A 19,373-nucleotide genomic window follows, 5' to 3' on the forward strand; every position below is an offset into this window, starting at 1 on the left:
TCACACAGAGACCCAGATTTACTGAAGCCCCTGCACCAGTTTTCTGTCTGACTTTGCAAGTTCTTTCTAGTGCAAACTGCTTGCACAGGTATTGAAGAAGTGTCCGCACCACATATGTGTTGCACGTGCCTCTTTTGTGGCGCAGCAGCACTAGTCCTTATACAACACACATTTCTGAATTGAAAAGGGCGTTCTGGTGCTCAGTCAAACCATGCGCCACATTTATCATGCAATGTCCGACAGAAGTGTGATGCATGCGACATGTTAAAGGTGCACCAAAAAAAGTGCTTCACTCTATTGGAGCAGTGCAGGGGGCGCCAGATTCATGAAAACTGTGCGCCACGCATCCTGAATCTGGCGCCCTCTGCAGGCTACTTAGGCAAACTGCACTGTTTTTAGTAAATGTGGGCGAGAGAGTAACCAGAGCTGTGTGTAATAACAAGCCGTGTACCTGGGTGACCATGACCAGCTTTCTATAGAATGACAGCAAGCAGAGATGTCGAAAAATGTGCGGAATTAATATAGAAAGTATATTGAAAAACTGTGTAACGTTTCACCACAACAACAATAACATTTATTAACTGAGACGGTAAAGGTTTATCTATTTTTTTAAATATTTAAATATTTTGTCTAAATAGAAACTAGATAGGTGGCATGGATTTGGTAGATGTAAGTGACATTTGTACTTTGGCATTGTCACCAGGGATATCAATCTAGTTGTTTTTTTGCCTTTTGTGGGGAACTTAACCACAAAGGCTTTTCTTTTTTTGTTGTTGTTATAGGAGCATAAAAACTGAATTCCTGATTGGATTAGATGCCTATTTTTGATAGCAATGGATCCTAATGGATCCAATTGATTATAAAGAGGTACATGGAGTCTCCATTGTGCAGTGCAGCATTTTGCCAGAGGAAAGGGTCCTGCATGTTGGACTTTTTCTTCCAGAAATCTTTACCAAATTTTATGCAGATGTTGCTGTGATGTTGGATGATAAATCTGCTGTTGCGTAATGACATTGACAATCACAAATAATTCACATAATTTTCTGCGGTCCCCCCCTCCCCCCTAAAAAAAAATATCATATCCATAGATTAGCCCTTGGATGAGGAGAATTTAGGTGTCAAGCCTTCCAGGATCACATGGTACAATACTGTCCTTGTTTTCAGTCTCATGCACCGGTGCTTTGTCTGATGTAAAACTACAAAATCCATGAATTTATCTAAACAAATAATTATAACTTTGAGTTCTAGTAACCAAAACAGTCACATGCAACTTCACATGGACGATCTTGTACGAACAGTATCTGTCTGTGCTTGTTTTAGATTAGTTCAGATTATCTGGCAAATTTTTATTTTTGTCTGGAAAGTGAATTTAGATTTCCAGTAATTAGTGATTTAGAGCAGGTTAGAAAATCTAAGAAGACCTATGATTTACCTGCACTGGTGCCTGCACCGCTTGTGAGGTCCCCACCCATCAGACCACCTAAGAATTAAAAAAAAAATATATGGCGTAGTCAGCATTGCTGCCGTTTACCACAGATACCACATCTTAACTCACTTCCACTTTAAAGTCCATTTAAGGAATTTGTCCTATGAACTTTGTCAATTTGTGATTGCTGGGGGAAAAAAATCAACCCCAAGGTTTAGCTTCCATAAATCCAGCAGCCATACTAGAACTAGAAAAGTCTTCAGAACTCAGAAAATATAGATTTTTACTCCTCATTACTAACTACTTATAGGCAGTTAGTGAATATTTGTATACATGTATATTGTAGTCTACAATCACATACGTGAGATGACTAATGTGTTAGGCTCACCAGGGAGTCTGATTGGGTGTGTAATTGCGGACACACGTCCGCAATATAACCCTAGAGAAATAGTAGTGGTCACTTCCGATATTCCCATAAAAATTATTATGGCTAGGCATACATATTATTGTCACTACAAGTGAATGTACTAGAAAGAATCACTTTTTGTAAAGGTCACTAAACAAGAATATGCATAAAGATAAAAACCTTAGCACTACAGAGATATATAGAGGGTCATTTATTTTTTCCTTCCATTGGTGATTTGCACATTTTTTGCTGCGTAATGGCTGTTTTGCGCCTATTTTGGGCTTTTTTTGGAATGTTACGCCTCAATTTGCCATGTGTTTTTGCGTCCTATTTGTCATTACATTGCGCCTCTTTCCAGATGTTTGCGGCCGATTTATTATACTATTGAGCCTATAGCCTATATGGGCGCAAATAATTGGGCAATAACATGGCAGTCCTGACCATGCTTAGGAAAGGCAATGGTATGATTTGCGCAACAAATTGCGCCTTTTTTAAAATTTGCGCCAAATTAGGTCCAAAAAAAGACTCAGAGCAGGTTCAAAATGAGCACAGAGAAGGGGGAAATAAGATAAATGACCCCCATAAAGTATTAAAGAGGTATATAAAGAGTTATATAAAGTTGTTCTTGTGCATCGCAGACCACACTCAGTACGACAACCATTTTGTAGTATTAATAATGTTGAAATTAAGGTTGAGAAATACAGTATTTAAAGAGCTCTTCTCTCTCTATTTTGGAGGGTAGCTGCACACAATACATTTTGGGGGTGATGTATCATACAATGGCACATCATACATCAAAGTATGACTCAAACCCTGCCCTCTGCACCCTCCGGATCTATCATGAGGCCAGATCTACCTGTCAGCATGGGCTTAATTGACAGGGGGCATAGTCTTCCAGGCTCATTGGTCCAGTTGGGTGGGGGGCGCGGTGCAGTGGGCTGGCACCTGTGCACTAGCTATAGACCCCGCCAGGTTCAGAGCAGGCTAAAATGCAGTTCTACACTAGGCCCTGCATAATTATTAGTCGAGAGCACTGGGCAACCTGTGTGACGTGCACAGAGCACCCTAGGCTAATAATTATGTACACCTCCTGCCTCTTGTCAGCGGGTTCTCCAGCAGGGGAGAGGAGGTAACCCCCGAAGCTGGAGGCGTGCATAATTATTAGCCTCAGGTGCTCTATGACGTACACAGAGCACCCAAGGGTACTTAGTCCTGAGGGTATTTAGTCTTTTTTTACTTGTAGACCTGAAGGCCTTGGCTGGAGAAAGGCTCTTGTGTAATGGAGCCGAAAACATTACTAGACAAATGTTGCTGACGTTTTCGTATTTCTACATTTTGATATACTTATCCCAGTTTTGGGCCTGAACCCAAGCCTATTTGTATACAGTGATGCTTCTCTTTATATATATATATATATATATATATATATATATATATATATATATATACATATATATATATATATATATATATATATATATATATACATATATGGTCGGGGGCTGCCTGTAAAAATAATAAACCTCTTATACTCACCTCTTTGTATCTCAGTTTGTATACAGAAGCTGGCAGTGAAGCGGTGACCACAGCCACACATGCTACAGCCGGAGTTTCAGATTGTGGGATTTGAATGGCTGTGATCATGATGTCACTGCCCGTCCTCTGTACACAAACAGAGCCTGGCAGTAAAGGGTGGTGTCACAGCCTAACAGGAGCATGGCGAGAGGTGAGTATAAGAGGTTTATTATTTTTATAGGCACCCCTGCCATATAGACATTCTTGAATATTCCCATTAATATTTATATTTTATACTGAACAACCTCAAGGACTCAAGACCGGAATATCTTTAGGTCTACTGCTTGTAGAGAGCACAGGCAGCATGTATCTGATCTACATGGATGTGCATATGACCCAAGGACAGAATGACACATCATATTTTTCATGGCATTTTTTATAATTTTTTTGTCTCCAGTAAATTTTAGAAAAACATCCAATATTTTCGTAAGTGCCATTTTCCTGGTATTTTTCTGATAAGCTTTTCTATATCTCTGCTACAAAAATATCTAAATAAAACCAAGCAAAAAATATTCATAACAATTCAAACCCTTATATAAGCATTTTTACATTTATCACATGTTTCTAAAAGGAATTTTGTTTCATGTAAGAGATACAAATATAAGCAAAGATCTCAGGCAACACCCCAAATGTGTCTAGACTCTGGAGCAATAATGTTACACTGTTAGTATGTAATCCCCAAATCAAGATAAATCAAGAGTGGATTTGGCATTTCTGGGGATGCGGTTGGCCACTTCTCCCTGTTTCCCTGATTCGCTTTGGACAAATGTTTCAAAATGTCGGCTAGCTCCTGCTAGGGAGCGAGTGAAAATGAAAAAAAAAAAATACATAAAAAATATTACAAAATGAGATAGGATGTGTTTAAGAGGTCTGGAGGGGGTAAAATTGAAGCAACATTGGTTCGAATCGAATAAAGTTGGACCCAACATACATTTCAATATAGAGATGTATGGACAGAATTAGATGTTGATAGAAAGTTTTATAATCAATATTTCTGATCTTCCCAACTGGGATTAGATCTTTGGAACTAAAATATATGTCCCATACAAAGTACTCTAATATAGCCATGGGAGTAATATGCATGTATCAATGACCTTAAAAAAAAACAACTGTATATCACAGTATCATACCTGTGTTACCTGCACTCGGTGGCCGATGATTCAAGCCAGGAGACATGCTGTTTCTTTGCAAGGTTTGATGGGACAATGGCAAAAGGTTGTGGTTACCCAGTGAACCAGCTGGATTACTGTAAGCCAAATTGTTTGGATTGGTCACTGGGATGGAAACCGGCATCTCGAAATTGGGAGGTGGAACAGCCTGTGTGTAAAATAAAAAAAAAAGAAAATAATTACACCATTGATTGTTTTTGTTTTAAGAAATTATGGCAATATTAAGCAGAACTAGAGAAACCACACTGGATTTTATAAGATACAACTCTGTAACTTGTAGTAAGAACTAGTGTCCTTGTGGAAAAGTCTAGAAGACTCTATAAAAATGTTTTTTTTTAAATGTTTTACATTTTTTTTTCTCTTTACACTTTCCGTTCCCTTATGTACCTTCTCTGAGGTTAGTTTTCACTATTGGAATTCTTAAATCAATATACAGGCAGTACCCCGGGTTATGTACAAAATAGGTTCCTTGGGTTTATACTTCAGTTGAATTTGTATGTAAGTCAGAACTGTATAATTTATAATTGTAGCTCCTGACAAAATTAATTTTTTGTCCCAGAGACAATTGGATTTTCTAAATGTATTGCTATAGTGGGACCAAGGATTATCAATAATGCCTCATTACAGACACCTTACAGCTGATCATTGCAGTCTGGGACTATAGTAAAGCCTCCAGAGAGCTTCATCAGAGGTCACAGGGGGCAGAGGGGTCCGTCTGTAACTAATGGTCATCTGTAACTCGGGCTGTAACTCGGGTGTCCTTAATTAGGGGACTGCCTGTATATGTAATAGCTTTGACTCCCTTTTAACAATTGAATTATCAGATTTGTTTATCATTAACAGTAAAATATTCTGTACAATTGGTTGAGCATTGGCCGTGCAGACATTTTCTACATCATATTTTATGCTGAAAATATGAAATAGGCTGCTTTATATTTGATATGAAAAGCATGAAATTTGGAGAAGCTTGATAACAAGTTCTGCCTCTCTTCTAATAACATTAAAGCGTCAATGTCGTAAGATACAGCAAATAAATTAGTAACAGCCATAAAATATCGAAATGACAATCTATGTAAATAAAACACTTACGAGTCTTCTGTTATAAATGCGGAGACTAGCATCAAGCAAAAAAAAGCCTGTTTCTAAAACTCAGTAGTGAATTCTTACTCTGCAGCATTAACCATTACGTGATTTGAAGTAAAAATTTATAAAAAAATACAAACCCATTCAAGGAAAAAAAAGTCTATATATTTATAAAAGATGCATTCTTATCGCTGCCAAAACCAGATGCATTGCAGAAAATCATATACAGAACATATGTGATCTGGTGAAATGTACAAATTTTAAGGTTCATATCAATTGCTGGATTTTGTAAATGTGAATGAAAAACTGACTTATAGAATTTGTTTCATGGCTGCAATTCAAATACTGCAAGAAGAAGGGAAGGAGTCTGATAGATTGTAAGCTCTTTCAAGCAAGGCCCTTACTCCTATTGCTATACATGACCGTGTTATTGCTGTGTAATGTCTTATTATATTTGTATGCGTGAAACACTGCGGAATATGATGGCACAATATAAATAAAGATTATTATTATTATCATTTTCACTTTATAAAATAAAATAAAATTATTTGTGTGAATATTCATTTGAAGTAATTTTTTTGGAAATGTCAAATAATCTATCTGTCTATCTTTCTACCTATCCAACTTATTGACTAATTTATCTATTGATCTATGTTTTTTATCTAAATATCTCAGTAAGGGAGATATTTATCTTCTTTTTCCTCCTTCTTTCTCCTATCTGTCTATCTATCTATCTTCTAATCTATATATGTAACTTATTGTTTGGCTTGCATGACAATTGCAAATATGAAAAAATAAAAACTTATATTTGTTTGACTCTATCTATTTATTATCTATTATTTTCATCTATCTATTGTCTATCTACCTATTACTTTATATATTTATCTATATTCTATCTATTATCTATTTTCTGTATATCTATTATCTATCTACTGGTATCTATCTTTTAATGTCTATGTATGCAACTTATTGTTTGGCTTGAATAACAAAACTTCAAGATGCAAATCAAAATAAATATATAAGTGTAAAAACTTTTCTATTTGCTTGACTATATCTATCTTTCATCTATCTATCTATCTATCTATAATCTATTTCTCTATCTATCTATTATCTACAATCTGTCTATCTATCATCTATAATCTGTCTATCCATCATCTATTATCTATCTATTTCTTTATCTGTCTATCTATCTCTCTCTCTATCTATCTATCTATCTATCTATCTATCTATATATCTATCTATCTATCTATCTATCTATCTATCTATCTATCTATCTATCTATCTTTCATCTATATATCTATCTATCTTTCATCTATCTATCTATCTATCTATCTATCTATCTATCTATCTATCTATCATCTATTTCTCTATCTATCTATCATCTATAATCTGTCTATCCATCATCTATTATCTATCTATCTATCTATCTTTTATTATCCACCCATCTTTATCTTCTATGGCCAAGATGTAAATAACATTAAAAAGACTAGCTGCTACATGTGGCTTATTTCTGCCACCCATCTACATCTGTTGGGCTCTCTTACTAGTCCAAGTGTCCAAAATAAAGTAAAACTGGTGGAAAGGTGCTTGATGTATACCAAGACCACAAAACGTATAAATTAACTGTACTATGTATCATTAAGCAGTATAACGCTTGAGCTAAAATGTCTTTCTGGGGATTTGCGCTGTGGTTGTAATAAAGCGAATGTGAATTTGCCCACAGTGACCGGCAAACCTTTCTCTGGTAATTGGATGAGCTTCTCTAATTTTAAGCCTTTTTAGTAAAGCACAGTAATGATGTTCTACTCCAAAGTACAAATGCAAGAATAATTATTATCAGATGTTTTTGAACCACAAAATGCATGTCCTTAGGCATTTTCTGCGGAAACTTGAGCGACCCTTATTCATGAAGTGCCATAGCCAGCTTTTTCTGTTGGCACATGCAATGTTTTCTTATGGACGGAGAAGTCAGGTTCTTTTTCGTCCCGGTGGTTAAAGATATAACCCATGTTTCATATCCACAGCTCGGCTTTTTCAATGGATCTTTCTTTCTGCATGAGCAAAGGCGTAGCGTTGTGCATTTTAACTGCAGGGCTGTGTTTTCTTACCACCCCCTAGTTTGTGGTCAGGTGGGCAAGACAAACCAAAAATGGATCTAGTGTGCCATGTGTTTAGAGCGTCTGTGAGGCTGTCATTTTGATGGTGCCATCCTTCCTGTGTAAAATGGCAGTGTCCAGCCTTCAGACCAGGACACCCTATACTTTTAAACCACAAGAACCACAGCCTGAATTGCCTTTTTGTGGAGCACAAGGTCAGTAATTGATTCTCGACTCCATTTGTTTTATTTCAAGGTTTTCGAGTCCATATATTTTGTTTTTGAAGCGGCTCTGACATATTAAGCCATTTATGCGACTAAGGAGAACAGCAAATAAACTGTAGATAAGACAGAGGCCGAGCTTTTGCTATGATAATGATCTCATACACATGTACAGTGATGTTTACTGTACTTTGGGGGCGGCTGCACATTCCTGGTGAAGCTGAAATTCCTTCTATATTTATGATCTGCGTTCTCTAATCAATATTTGCATAGGACAAGTGAATCATTCTAAGACTTGTGGATTTCATGTAAACCTCCTCTCTCCGCGCCTGCTAGTAATCCCTTCCTCCTGTCCATCTCAATGCCAACAGCTGCTACTGCTCTGATCAACACCGGGTTTTAAAAGGCATTCGTGTCCCTGCTCTCAAATTGCATCCCTGCTACATAAGCATCTAAAAAAGCTTGTGTGAAAACATACTGTAACCATCCAGTCACCCAAGAATTCGAGGGCAACTTAACAGGGTGGCACAGATGGAAAAGCACCGAGGTGACTTCTGAATTCACTGTCGTAGCGCACAGTTAACCAGGAATGACATGTATGCACACACATGTATATACTATATCCTAGAGAACATTTCCATTCTTACAGTCTTTTTTTAAATTCTACAGACTATATAACTATGTAACGTGCCAAAATCCTAATTTCCAATGACGCAGATCTAATACGTCACTTCCGAACTGTAGTGATCGTTTGTGTCACATGGTTTATTATGACTATATTTAACATTTTCTATATTTTTAATACAGTTACAGACAAAAAGGCAGTCACACTTTCCATAAAGGTGAGATGCCTCCAGGAAAATGTGACCTAGGTGGAGCTGAGCAGATTGTGTATAATGTCCTATCTGCAGGCAGTGTGTTATAGAGCAAGTGGAGCTGAGCAGGCTGTATTTGTAGGCAGTGTCCTATATACTGGCAGAACATATTAGAGCATTAGGAGCAGATTGTACACTGTGTCCTTTCTTCACATAGCATGTAATAAAGAAGTAGGAGTTGAGTACAGGCAGTCTCCTACTTAAGAACACTCGACTTACATATGATCCCTAGTTACAAACGGACCCCTGGATATTGGTAATTTACTGTACTTCAGTCCTAGGCTACAATAAACATCTAACAGTTATCACAGGTGTCTGTAATGAAGCTTTAGTCTTAATATTGATTCTTATGACAGCCCAAGATTTTTAAAATCCAATTGTCACAGAGACCAAAAAAGTTCTGGCTGGGGTTACAATAATAAAGTATACAGTTCTGACTTACATACAAACTCAACTTAAGAACAAACCTACAGACCCTATCTTGTATGTAACCCGGGGACTGCCTGTATATAGAATTTGCTCCTGCTCTATAACATGCTTTATACAGCTAGGACACTATGCACAATCTGCTCAGCTCCTCTTGCTATATAACTTGCTGCCTGCAGATTGGACACTATGTACAACCTGCTCAGTTCCGCTTGCTCTATAACATGCTGCCTGCAGTTAGGACATTATACACAATCTGAAAAGAACGTGCAAAATTAGGGGAAAAACTGGCGCAGGGGCTTTAATAAATGTGGGACCTCATTGTACTAATCTTCTTAGGATTTCCTGGTCTATAGCATGCATAGCATTATTATAGGGATAGATTTTCTTTTGACAAAATTGACATTGCCATTAGCAAGGAATCCGCAGTGTACAGCGCATGAATGGCCTTTCATGTTTTTCAATAGATTCCTGAGGTCTTTTGAAAGAAGATACCAGCTCGCTGCACAGGTGATCTTACAAAGGTTGTACCAAGATTGATTGTTATCCACTACCCACGGTATAAGGAATAACAATCTGATCTGTGAGGGGTCTGACTGCTTGATACCCCACCAATCACAAGTATGGACCCCCATTGATGATGAATTCCTCACTAATTGAAGTCCTGCCACTCCATTCAATATGAGAGGATTGTCAGAGATTGTAGAGCACGGGGCTTGGCTAGCATCCCTATAGACAGTGGATGAGAGTTCAGAGATGAGCATTGTACCTCCATAGTATTTATTGGAGAAGCAGGACTCATCCTGACACCTCATCCATTGCTTGTTCTCGTGATCAGTGCTGATTCCTTATGATGATCGTTGGGATCCCAGCATCGTTGAAAACTTGGTGCAACCTCTTTAAAACAAAAAGTGCACCATAGCAGAGATCAGATAGGGACATACCTCTTATACAGGTTCAGTCCATTGTAGGAAAGGGCTCAATGCTTATTTGCCCTCTACCTTTTCACCCTCTTTTTGGCAAAGAATGGCAACAGGTCTTTCTATTGGCTTACATTGCAATTCTGGTGGTGACTGCTTGACTTCTTTGGTTTTGGGAGAGACGTGTACAAACGAGAAGTCTGAAACTAGATGCAGGTGGTCTGATATTAAATGTAGGAACGATTTTCCAGGCTAATGGTGTCCACAGTACTCAACTCAAGCAGTAGTATATGATAAAAGCAAGTTGGATTCTTTTTCATATAACAAATCCCCCCCATAGTAAATTGTTACTGAACTGTTACCCATGTAAAGCAGACGGCTCTACATTAAACAGAATGGAAAGAGAAAAGAAAAAAAAACCTGCAGCACACATTTACATACGTATGTCATCCCACTCAAAGAAAACAATCAATCATTTCATGATTTTCTATGCATGTAAACATGCATCTCATTATACATTACATCAAAAACAAAACAGAGGAAAGCTCATGCAAAGTTATTTCTCTTAAATCACTGGCAAGGCATATGAATTTGTTGAGGGCTGGCATATTAAATTTAGATCTACATTGCAAACATAGAAATGAATGCGAAAACTTTCGGGAGAAGCAAAGCTTATGAGTGCCATGGTATCACCCCAGCACTGCAACAAGGTTGTGTCCTGGATTTCATGCAGTCATCGCTATTAAAATTTATCCGGGTATCATTGAGGAAAATGGATTTTAATTAAAAGGTTTATTTAAAAGGTAGATCAAAATCAAGCATGATCCAGGGACACTTACTTATAGATCCAGGCACCGTGACTGTGGTAATCTAGTTTATTATCCATGGCCTCCTTCCTTCTAAAATCAACTTTTATAATTATTTTGAGGAGCCTTAAAGGGAACCTGTCAGCTCTGTTTCAAAACAAATTAATCTGAGACAGTTTCCCATAGAGCACTTAAGTCTTAAGGGCTCTCCTTTTTCAACTTACACCAGCGATGCTTACAAAAGCAGAAAATTAAGTTTTATGCTCTACCTGGTAACTAGGGAGAACCCTGTGAGTTGAGTTGGGCGGGTCCACCGGCTTCATCTCTGCACGTCAGCCAGCACATGCCTCTATCTTTCGTACGTCAAAAGTCCCCCCGGCAGCGAGCATTGCACCGCTGGCTCACTGCGCGTGCGTGCACATGCAGGAACTCGGCCAGGGAGAGTAGGAAACGAAAGATGGAGGTATGTGCTGGCTGATGTGCAGAGAGGGATGACGTGGACTCAAGACGAGGTGATCCGCCCAACTCGACTCGCTGGGTTCTCCCTGGTTATCAGGTAATAAAACTTAATTTTCTGCTTTTGTGAACGTCGCTGGGGTTTGTTCAAAAAGGGGAGCCCTTAGGACTTGAGGGCTTTTATAGGAACCCGTGTTAGATTAACAGCTGTGACAGGTTCCCTTGAAGGGCTCTGGGGAGTGTTTCAGGGGAGAGCAGGGAGAGGGGGAGACATGTTTTTCTAATTGTGACAGCCTGCGAACCTACAGCATTGAGAGGCTCTGGTAATTCCCCCAGAATCCTTGAGACTCATTAGCATAATTTTAAAAGTTGTTTTTAGAATGAAGGAGGTCATGGATAACAAATATAAGAAGATTTCCACAGTCACAATGCCTGTATATAAATGTTAAGGTTTCCTTGGTTTATCCTGCTTGCTTTTATTGGTAAATGTTTTATAATGGCCATCTTTTTATTCAACCACTTTTTAGATGCAGTAAATGGAAAGAGTTACTTTTCTACTCAAATTGCCAACATGGGTCCATGTTATTTGATATACCGGTTGCACATGGCTGTATAAGGGTACAAATAGAAGGCCCATTCATAATACATTAAAATGAGTCCGGAAGTTGACAATTAACACAGTTTTCTTATAATTCATAAAAAACTGAGTGTTTCTTCTTAATTCTTGTTTAGTAATATCCAGCTATGGACCTGCATTTCCAGCTAAAGCTAACATCAAACATCCTATAAATAATACGTTTTTGATGAATTCTAGGAAAACTGTTTTTGTTGTCAACTTTCAACTGCATATCAGCATCTCATGAACGATTCATCTATTTGTCCCCTCAAAGATTTGTAGAGCCTGTTAGTTGTACGTTGCCCTAAATGAGTAGTCAGGGTTCACCAATGGCCTCAGCGGTCATAGTATCACAATTGGTGATGTTTGATAGATGTTACCAATTTCTGTCCAGTGACCACTGAAGCCATTGAATTGTCAGGAGGTCAAGCTGCAGGAACAGGGGAGTCATAGCAGGTTTTATCTTTCCCTGGACCAGGGCCGGGGTTTTCCAGAAAACTATTTCTTGCCACCCACATGTCTACTTTGGATATATTGTACCTATGTGTGCCTCCGATTATATGCAAAGACTCATAGTAGAGATTTTCCATTGGCCATTGGAAGACACAATATGGAAGAATCATTCTAAGTGAAAAGTTCTTAGTGGCACAATAGTAGGGACACTTTTACATCCCATTGACTCTGCTAAAGTAGAAAATGCATCAAATGTGCTGGAAGGTCTCATTTAGAGGTGCCACAGTTTGGCTGATACGGTACATACTGGGTACCTTTGAGGGCTTTGTTCTAATACTTTTAGACTATACTATTAGACTGTAGTTATTTGATAGATGCTTTAATTTAAAGGGGTCTGCTCTAGTGACAGATCCTGTTCATGTTGAAGCAAGTAGACATTAACATTAGTCTGTAAAAGTTTGATTTATCCCTTATCTGAATTTTTGATATAAACCTAATTTCATTTTCAAAGTAAAATTACTAAACTAAGTTTAACTTCTGAAAATAATTTAAGGCTGAGCACCTTATTGCTTTATGTGAAATGAAGGGTCTTTGGCTGAATGATATAGCTTATAACTCAGTGAAGTTTTGAGATTAACCTATTAAATGTATCATTTGAAAGAACAAGGAGGTTTCATAAGAATTTTGAGTTGAGGGGCCTCTGAATGATATTTAGGGAGTATACTAGCAGTTTAGGGGTTTGAATAGTAAACCAGCACTGCAAGGGTTAAGGGGTGTTACGTCAGCAGTGATTAGCAGACCAGCCATGTGACCTCGGGTACTTACAGGTATTTTATGGCTCTTGATCATATTATCAAACTCTTCATTAATTTTTTTATATTTTTCTTCAGTGCGTGGGGTGAGGGCATAAGAGGAGTCGGGATCAGGGCTGTCACAGCCTTTGTGTTCTTTCTTGTTCAATGCCTGCCAGGTTTAGAGAAATATCACAAATATATCAAAAAGTGAATAGACGGTCCAGGTACTTACACATAATCTTTGCCTGCTGATCATTAGATCAATATCTTCATTAATCTTTCTGTACTTGTCCTCAGACTCTGGGCTGTGACCTACAGAATCGTCTGCATCAGGATCTGGACTATCACACCCATTGAGGCCTTTCTTTCTCAACGTCTGAAACACATAATTAGGACACTTCAGTCCACCGAATTACATACAAGGTGGGTCTCAGGAGCTCAACTCAAGGTTCTGCTTCATAAGAAATAAATACAGATTAATCAATGTTCATTAAAAAATACTGGAAATATAAACACTTTGTAGCTATGAGTAGCCCATATACTTGACTTCAAATCCATACATATGATATTATACTGTCCTGGAACCCCCATGGAAAGCCCCATTTCACCTGCTTTCATGTAGTCTTAAAAATGTTAGTACTGACAATCTAATGCGCTTTCTCACAAATGGGAAATACCCACGACCGAGCTGATTCTTGGTCGTGACAGCCCAGTTATTTCTGTTTGTGACTGTCCGATGAAGAAGCCCTTAGGATGGGTTCACATATATCAGTTATGTCTGACAATCTATTTTATGCAGGGAGCTTGATATAACTGATAACATAAGGAGATCAATAAGTCCTTTGGGCTTCCGCATAGATTTGACCCCACAGTGATGGTGACATCACTTTCACTCCGGCACTTCTCCACCAAGGGTACCTACTCTGATCTGGCTCTACAACATCCATGCCTGCTGAGGCCAGTGATTGGCTGTAGTGGGTCTCATGACCATTGACACTTCCAACTCAGGATAACATTAAATGAGCAAAAGAAATGTTGCGCCCAATGCAGAGCAGGGAATGTAGACTTGTTTTTTTCCCCTTACCCCTACCCTGGCCAACATGTTGTTTTACAGAATTACTAGAAAACACCTTTAAAGCAAATTTACCATTTGGAATCAACTTATCCATGTAGCTCCAGTGGCAGATTCCCCAGGGCACAGTGACACTGGCTGTGTTTTTTATTAGTTAATATACAACCTTCTTTGTCCTGACAAAAGACTTTTTAAAATATGCAGATTAACTTCAAGTGCTAGGAGGGGTGTCACTATAGCCCCTGTTTGCTCTGGGGACTAATGCTATTACACACCTCTGCCTGGAGCACTGCTTATACGGCCCTTTGCCTGTTCACAATGTTCTCTGAAAACAACGTCACTAGGACACGGATTGTCACTAATAATGTACACAGACTGTCACTGGAGCAACTTGGGTTAGTTGATTCCAGCTTGGGTAAGCAATAGCTGTTTTATTGAAATGTAAAAGTAGATATAAAATACTTAGAGGCACATTTATCATATACTCGTGTATGGTGCATCAGTGTATATGATGGTGGATAAATCCACCAGATGGTAGTGCTGCACTACGCTGGCCTAGCGCTACCAGGCTGGCATAAGATAACGCCACAGCCTGTGTCTCAACTGCGCAGACGTAGGGCAGTAGCATCATGAGCAGGAATTGTGCATGCCCACTGATTCGCGACCTTCTACACAAACTCTGATAAATACCCCCTAAGTTCTAGGCCATATCCTAGATCTTATCTTTTTGACCTCCCCTCACTCAAATTACCCATTTGAAATTTTAAATAGATAGATGATAGATGGATAGATAGGTAGATGGATAGATAGATAGATAGATAGATAGATAGATAGATAGATAGATGGATAGATAGATAGATGATAGATGGATAGATAGATAGATAGATAGATGATAGATAGATAGATGGATGAATGAATAGCTAGATATATGGATGAAAAGATAGATAGATCGGTAGATCGATAATTGATTGCTAAGGATAATACACACGAGTCAACCTGCAACGTGTCTGCTGCTCCTAGTTACCCATGGAATAAAATAATCTAGGCAAAATTCGTTTTACTATTTATGAAATGCAGACATTAATATGATATGCACGGTAAGAAATGCTAATTAAAGGGAGAAAAATAAATATATAACAGTAGAGGTAACATTATTCAGTAGATTGCGAAAATCATTAAGGCCATTTTATTTGGATGCCGACATGTTTAGAAGAGACGCAGCTGTATAATGTTAAAGCAAACATCTATGGGAAAATAACACATAAAGCAGACCCTGCAAATACATGTGTTCCTATAAATTATCTACAGAAGAGGCATAAACATATTTGTGGTATGAGACTTTGATCATATACTTATAGAAGTGGAGAAAGTCTATTTAGGACGGAAGCAGAAGTCTATAGCCGGCTATACACATCTATACATCTACGGTCGCGCGCAGCGCCGAAGCCTCTTCTGCTCTAGAGTTTAAAAAGCGTTAAAACCGCGATACCACGGTTTATAACACTAACGAAAGTAAGTACCGGCACCAGCTCCACCTGAGCTGGTGCTCGGTATTTACTGCTTACACCGACCATTCTAAATGGTAGGTTTCCTTTAAGATTGGCCAAGCCAGCCATTTTAAGAGGAACTGGCCAATCATGTAATGATTACTAGGTTGTGCCAACTTTCCCTTATGGTGGGTAAAGAGTCACACAAAATGTGCAAATACACTCCAGTCCCCACCGGGCGTAGGCAACTATTTTGTATCCCTTGTGCCAAAAGTTGCACAAATTTCAGAAGTTGCGCAAAGAAAGAGAACAATTTATCTAAAGCAAATCAGACAATAGGTGAATCAAAGAGCAGAAAAAAGGAGGCGCACATTGCAAGGCATATGATGCACCTGCCCCATAGTTATTTTATATTGTAAGTAAAATGAATTATTCTACCTCTGGGCCATAGGACGCCACATTATTTTATGATTTCTTTCAATATGAAAAAAACCCCTGAAATTGCACATGATTTTTTTGTATACAGGTCATGTTTTTGCTTTCACTGCCTTAATATGGCATTGTGCTGACAGCTCCAAAAACACATACTCCATATGGCAAACTGCAACCAGCTGCCGACTTCTCAGTGTGTAGTGGTGTTATCTTATCACAGTCACCGAGAACATACAGGGTATAGCTGCCATATTCTCCTACTGCATGTGGCTTCTACTAGTGTACAGAGTCATTCTTCTCCAACCTACTCCCACACACATACTGTATTTATAGGTATATATATGATGCTATACATATAGATTTGACATTTTATCAACATTAAACTTACAACATCCTCCATATTCAGTCAAGTCCAAGTTCTTTTTAAAAGCAGTTAAAGATTTATAAGCACCACCGGCAATTTGCTAATATAATCTTTGGTAGGCCCATCATTGTGCTCCTTAAATACCTTGTTCAAAGGAAATCTAGTATAATCAAGCATAATAAACCTGGGGCACCTATAGATCCAGACACTGTGACGTGGTAATTATGCTAATGATCTATAACTGTTCTGGGTGGGTGTTACCAGAGCCCCCATATTTCCCTCCCTCCCCTCTGCTCCCACAGCACTACCCCCTCCCTTTGGCTGGTGTTATCTCATGGCAGCAGAGGAAGTTTTAGCACATAGTGGGAGGGGGGAAGTGCTCTAGTACGGAGGGGCTCTAGTAACACTCTAATACTCATTAGGTTGACCGTAGAAGGAAGGAGGCCACGTATAACAAATATAAGATGACCACAGTCATGGTGTCTGGATCTATAAGTAAGTGCCCCGGTTTATTACGCTTGATTCTGATGGTAGATTCCTTTCAAAGTTTTGCCAGGCAGTGCACTCTACTCTCTCGTACAGCCCCCATAACAGCTGGCACCCAGATCTCTCTAGTCCCTGAAAGGACAATCTTCAGAGAAGTAAGTCTATGTATTACAGAAGGAATTTCATCTCTGATTACAAAAACTTGCACAACTTTCTCCCCCTCACAGACAGAGTCATGTACATGCAACCTTCATGTGACTGATGGATGACAAAGCTTCACTTTTTATGGGAGCGATCCGAAATGGTGTGAGGAAAGTTCTGTAATCTTAACCTCAGAGTTCAAGCAGAGAGTTTCTTACTTGCCTCATAGTGCACTCAAAGTTGTAGTTCAGCAACCAGTATAGTAGCATAGTAGTCATGTTATATTGTACCTGCCTGATACTTTTCTATATTCAATGTAAAATATATGCATATATGTAACCTTAGATTTGTCATTGTATTATTTTCCTAAATTTACACTGTAATTTTGTCCATCCTATATTGTTAACCCTTTCCATCTGTGTCAACAAAGTTCAGTAGGATGCATAAAATCAATAAATGAAAGTGTTCAAAGTAACCTGAATCAATTTTCCCAGCATGCTTTGGGCTTCACACATAACCCTGTTACGGCTACAATATGCTATCCATATAAGCCAATGGACTTGAACTTTTACTCGATCCCTCCTATGTCGTATAGAAGATTATGGAAACATTTCTGTTTTTTTTTATTCTGCCATATTGTTGTATTGGCTTCTCTACATTAGTTTTTAAAAATGATACATTTTCAGAAATTGTAACAACAAAAAATAAAAAATAAAATGACTTATTAACCAAACTCTACAATATTGTTAAACTTAAGAAGCATAAAGTAATGGAAAAAATCATATGTATCCCATGCTCGAGGCTACTGGGGGGAGGGGTCGTGTTTCAATAGTTGTTTTGTTTATACAAAATATTTTGTTTCCATGAAATGCTGTAACAAATTGCCATTATCTGTGACACATTTTATTAAATACATACTGTCACATGTCATAAAAAATCAACAAATTCTAGAACCTCTAAGAGTGATAAAATCCCAGCATAAAGTTTAGTTCACTAATCATTAATACATAATCATTTTCAGGAGGTCAACAGAAAATACAACCATTATTCAACAGTTCAATAAACTACAACACATAAAAATGTCATCTTTGCAACTCCAGGGTCTGGGGTTCAAGTCCATCAAGGGCAGCATCTACATAAAGATTACTGTTCATGTAAGTTTCCAGGGGTGTTACAGTTTAGATATTAGTGCATCGGTTCCTTGGTTTATCCTACAAATCTGCCACTTTTCAAGTACCAAGGCCAATCCGAATCTTTTCTGCTTTGCTTCGGACAAATATTTTAAAATGGCAGCTACCGATTGCTGTCATTTATTCCACATCTAAGGAAGTGGGGGGAGCGGGGCAAGGGAAAAGGAAAAAATCTATAAGATTTTACAAAACTAGAACTCTTAATGAAAAATCTGTATTTTGGAGGCATAGAGGGGGTTATAAACCAATTTCCAGGACAATTGGAGCAACATCGAATATATATTTGGACCTAACCCAAATTGTTTCAAAAATTTGGCAAAGCCACTAAGAATCGTTTCTCGGATAGTTTGATCATTTTTACAACACGGCAAAGACATAGTGATTGGTGAATTTGGAATTTGGGTTAAAGTACTCATGTGAGTGCATGGAATCTCTCAGAATTTATTAGCGCTTTATAAATAAAGTAATACTGAAAAGATTATCTATAAATCTATATTGATTCTAGGCCTCATGTGACACAATGCTTTTCATGTACTAGATGCTAGAGTTTACTGCTGATTTAAGAGACATGAAATTATGAAGGAACAAACATGTTCTCAGCTGATGTTCTCATGTTCCTAAGACTTTGACTGTATTTCCAAGTAATAACATATCTGGGTCCTGTTTGGACCTGACCGTATACCCAGGATTTGGTCCGAGGCCAACGGTGCTTCAGAGTGATTGAGAGAAAGAAATGATCTGAAAGCACACATGCTGGCTATCTCCTCTGTCAAAACTCAGCAGTTTACAATCTGACACAAGGCTACATCACTCCCCATCAGCTATCTGACTTATCCGAGATATCCCCACCTGTCAGCAAGTCTGCACCTGTTGTCTCAC

The 19,373-nt window shown here is 38.3% G+C and overlaps 1 protein-coding gene across 18 annotated transcripts in view; it reads right to left on the reverse strand.

The window, feature by feature from the left end:
* Positions 1 to 19,373, reverse strand: part of MEF2C (myocyte enhancer factor 2C) — a 187,668-nt gene that overhangs the window by 29,399 nt on the left and 138,896 nt on the right. For 8 of the 18 annotated variants that reach the window (XM_072139453.1, XM_072139461.1, XM_072139447.1 and 5 more), the window contains 3 exons: positions 13,555 to 13,698; positions 4,538 to 4,724; positions 1,433 to 1,480 (listed from right to left, as the gene is read on the reverse strand). In XM_072139453.1, the coding sequence (XP_071995554.1) occupies positions 1,433 to 1,480; positions 4,538 to 4,724; positions 13,555 to 13,698 (379 nt within the window). Of the gene's footprint in view, positions 1 to 1,432; positions 1,481 to 4,537; positions 4,725 to 13,353; positions 13,492 to 13,554; positions 13,699 to 19,373 lie in introns of all 18 variants that reach the window. The other 10 variants (XM_072139468.1, XM_072139448.1, XM_072139444.1 and 7 more) reach the window with 5 other exon arrangements.

Source organism: Engystomops pustulosus, chromosome 1, assembly GCF_040894005.1.
Source record: "Engystomops pustulosus chromosome 1, aEngPut4.maternal, whole genome shotgun sequence".
NCBI lineage: Eukaryota > Metazoa > Chordata > Amphibia > Anura > Leptodactylidae > Engystomops > Engystomops pustulosus.